The sequence below is a fragment of the Octopus bimaculoides genome, chromosome 19 (assembly GCF_001194135.2).
Source record: "Octopus bimaculoides isolate UCB-OBI-ISO-001 chromosome 19, ASM119413v2, whole genome shotgun sequence".
Classification (NCBI taxonomy): domain Eukaryota; kingdom Metazoa; phylum Mollusca; class Cephalopoda; order Octopoda; family Octopodidae; genus Octopus; species Octopus bimaculoides.
In genome coordinates, this window is record NC_068999.1 from 22375225 (window position 1) to 22379158 (window position 3934).

General features: G+C 36.8%; 2 protein-coding genes across 9 annotated transcripts in view; both read right to left on the reverse strand.

Moving 5' to 3' along the window:
- The window catches only part of LOC106871638 (uncharacterized), a 3537-nt gene extending 1765 nt beyond the window's left edge, over window positions 1-1772 (reverse strand). The window contains exon 1 of the mRNA XM_014918211.2: window positions 1646-1772. Within this exon, the coding sequence (XP_014773697.1) occupies window positions 1646-1772 (127 nt within the window). The remainder of the gene's footprint in view (window positions 1-1645) is intronic.
- A 1740-nt stretch (window positions 1773-3512) lies between these two features.
- Window positions 3513-3934, reverse strand: part of LOC106871648 (uncharacterized) — a 29971-nt gene continuing 29549 nt past the window's right edge. For 7 of the 8 annotated variants that reach the window (XR_008266151.1, XR_008266150.1, XR_008266149.1 and 4 more), the window contains one exon: window positions 3531-3711. The gene's annotated coding sequence lies outside the window, so the exon portion shown is untranslated. Of the gene's footprint in view, window positions 3712-3934 lie in introns of all 8 variants that reach the window. The other variant, XR_008266147.1, reaches the window with a different exon arrangement.

Below are 3934 nucleotides of genomic sequence, written 5' to 3' on the forward strand. Positions count from 1 at the left end.
ATATATATATATATATATATATATACATATATATACACACACACACATACACACAAACACGCATATATGCATATACATACATACATACATATATATATACATATATATATATATATTATATGTATATATACACACTCACACACACACATGAGCAAAAGCTTCGAGAGAGGTGGGGGTATTTGCATAAAGAAAGTATAGTGAGTTGTGGGTTAACATATTTAGGTATTGGGTCAAAAGAATTTCAGTCAACTGAAGTTATAGCCCTACTAAGAAGAAAAACAATTAGCATCAAGAGAGGGAAAATCTGAAATTTAGATTGATTAAAAATTAAATTGAAAATGAGCCTGATCTTTGGTAGTTATAATGACAATTCAGGTTATGGTTTGGCCTTTGAATAACTTTTGGAAGCTATGGTTTTCATGTGAGTACTTCTGTTCTTCATGGTATGATTTTTATACTATAACCTCCTGTCTTTACCAATGATTTACTAGTAATTTTGGTTTCTAAATTGTTTTGTACATATTTTACTCAGTGGCTTACGTTTAGCTTTTATTAGTATTTCAGTGTAACCTAATAAAGTAATATTTTCATTATATTCTGCATTAATTTTTATTCCTAACGTAGCTAAAGTTCCAGAAGGCTTACCTATCAGTACTTTCTTGAGAGATTGACAGCAGTGGTTGGTAAGATAAAAATGGTTATATCCAATTCCTTTTTGTAAGATCTTGTAGAAAACATTGAAATTTCTTCAGTTTTTAGTCATCTTTGTCTGCAGTGATTCTTATTGTCTTTCCTATTGATCAAACAGATAACATCTAATCCCACTTTGTGCCCTGTCAAATTGCATTCCCTTTTACATCCTCTTCATGTTTGTAGATAAACAATTACTTGACATTTGCATTTGGCTGGTTTAGTGGATGGGCAGTGCACGGGTTCATCTTTTGTATGAATAAAAAGAGAAAATTGGTTCTAGACTTGTATAAAAAAATGATTTAAAGTTCTTTATTCTTATTAGTGTCAGTCATTAGCTGACCCCTATGCTAAGACATCCAGTAATTATTTGTGTATAGTACCTATTTTATATTGAGCTTCATCTACAGAATAGCTAAGTCATCTTTTGGCACAACTTGTGTATGATTTTATATTGATATATACAAATAGTCTTGAACCATATAATTGCAAAGTGAACTTCCTACTCAAATGGCTAATATCTGTGTCTATATCTTTTTCGCTGATCTCTATTCGAAGTGAAACTGATATTCAGTTGATACTGAAAGAAACATTGTTTCTCAGATGGGGTCATTTTAACAACCCCTTCCTACTGTTAGAATTTTTTCTACACTGATGTAGTTTTGCATGCTGATGATTAAAATCACATTTTTTTTTACAACAGAAATTAATAATAAAAAGTTACAAGCCTTCAAGTTTAAAATTTTAGCCAGGCATGGCTGCGTAGTAAGAAGCTTGCTTCCAAACCACATGGTTCCGGATTCAGTCCTACTGTGTTGCACCTTGGGCAAGTGTCTTCTATTATAGCCTTGGGTTGAACAAAACCTAGTGAGTGGATTTGATAGATGGAAACTGAAAGCCCACTCTGTGTGTGTGTGTATATGTATGTATGCATGCATGTATGTTAGGAAGGCACCAGGTCTTGATGGTATTCCTGTTGAAACTCTCTTCCATGGTGGTAATAGGCTTACTGTAGAGATCCACCATCTAATATCAGACATCTGGTTGGGTGCTCCTGTTCCCCAGGACTGGGTTGATGCCATTTTAATTTCATTGTTCAAAGGAGAAGGATCCAAATCCGAGTGTGGCAATTACAGAGGCATAAGCCTGCTTGAAATAGTCGGTACGGTTTTTGCAAAACATTTACTTAATCAGCTAACAATGTGGATATGCCCCTCTGTCATCCTGGAGAGTCAGTGTGGTTTTAGATCAAGTCATGGCACAATGGACATTGATCTTTTTCTGCTTGTCAACTCCAGGAGAAATGCATCGAACATCGCATGGCTCTTTACCAGATATTTGTCGATTTAACAAAAGCCTTCAACACTGTTAATAGAACCATTCTCTGGACCATTCTCGGTAAATTTGGATGTCCACCTCAATTTGTCAACCTGTTTAAGCAACTTCATAGTGATATGAAAGATCATCTTAACTTCAATGGGTCACTATCGGAACCAATTTCCATCGATAATGGAGTTAAACAAGGTGATACTGCTGCTCCAACACTTTTTTCCACATATTTTGCTGTAACTATCTTGTACACTTTCCAAGACCATGACATTGGCGTCTATATACAGTTCAGAACCACAGGTAAGGTCTTTGATGTTAAACGCTTTAATGCAAAGTCGAAGATATTCCGGGCCCTTGTTCGAGAGCTCCTTTATGCTGATGATGTAGTTTTCGTTACTCACACCGAGGAGTACATGTGGGCTATATTGGGTCTCTTCTCTAGAGGTTGTATTGCATTTGGACTTATCATCAGTTTAAAGAAAACAAAGATCATGTTCTCTCAGCCACCAGGCCAACCCTATGTGGAACCTAACATCTTCATGCAGGGTACAAAATTAGATGTGGTTGACTTATTCATCTACCTTGGTAGCAGTCTCTCTAGAGATGGATCCATTGATTCTGAAATAAACCTGAGACTTAAAAAAGCCAGCAAAGCATTTGGAAGGCTTGAAAATCGTGTATGGTCTGATAGAGGTATCGCCTTCAAAGCCAAGCTTAGTATCTATGAATCTTGCATTTTAACGGTCCCCTGTACTCTTCTGAGACCTGGATGACATAATGGCACCACGTCAAGGTTTTAGAAAGATTCCATCAGACTTTCCTAAGGAGGATACTAGACATCAAATGGAAGTCTTTAACACCAGACACCATTGTTTTTCAGTAAGCTAACACATCCGGTATTGAAATGATTTTTCTACAGGATGAATTTGATGAGAAAATATTTTCAATTTCAATTCTAATTGAAATCTCTATATTTTTCTCTAAATATAAACTTTAAAATAATCCAGATATGTAATTTTTTATTTTTTAGTTGTTTTAGTTATCGGACTGTAGCTATCTTGAGAGGTTTAGCTGAATAAGTCTGGTGCTAACTCTACTGGTCTCTTTTGCCAAACTATTAGGTTAGGGGATGTAAACAAACCAATTCTGTTTGTCAAGTAGTGTTGGGGGACAAATATACTGCGATTGCAGGTCGTACCCAGGCACTGAACTGAAAAACGGCATTTGGCAGTCACCACAGTTCCATGCCACTGGCATTGCCCCTGTTCACTGTCGGCACTTGTTTGGCTGCTCCAGTGCAGCTCCGTGCTCGCCCCCTCATCGCGACAATACAATTAGCCTTCTGCATTGGTTGCAGTGCAAATATCAGACTGTGAATGATGTGCAGGGGCTGTTGAAGCAGCCACTGTGCTCCGCAGGTCAAGGCATGCAGCGGCTTCCTGATTCTTTTAAGACGGTGCTCCAGCATGGCCACAGTCAAATGACTGAAACATATAAAAGATAAAAAGAATAAATGCAAAGACACAAACACGCACAAACAATGGGCTTCTTCCAGTCTCTGTCTACCAAATCCATTTGCAAAGCTGTGGTCAGTCTGGGGCTATGGCTGGAAACACTTGTCTAAGTACTGCTCAGTGGGACTGATCCGAAGACCACACAGTGAGCTTCTTGACCACAGGATCATGCCTGCACCTATAGCCAGACAAATAAGTTACACACATGTAATAATAATGAAGACAGTTATTTGGTTAATATAATATAGAGTTAATTAATTATCTACAGTTGCATTACACTATGTTGAAGAAATACAAAATGCAGAAACAGGCTGTATATGAATGTGAAAATTTTGGGAGATATGGATCTGTTCAATTTGGTTCACAGATTTTTAAAATAATTTTTTTTTTAATTAAGCAGT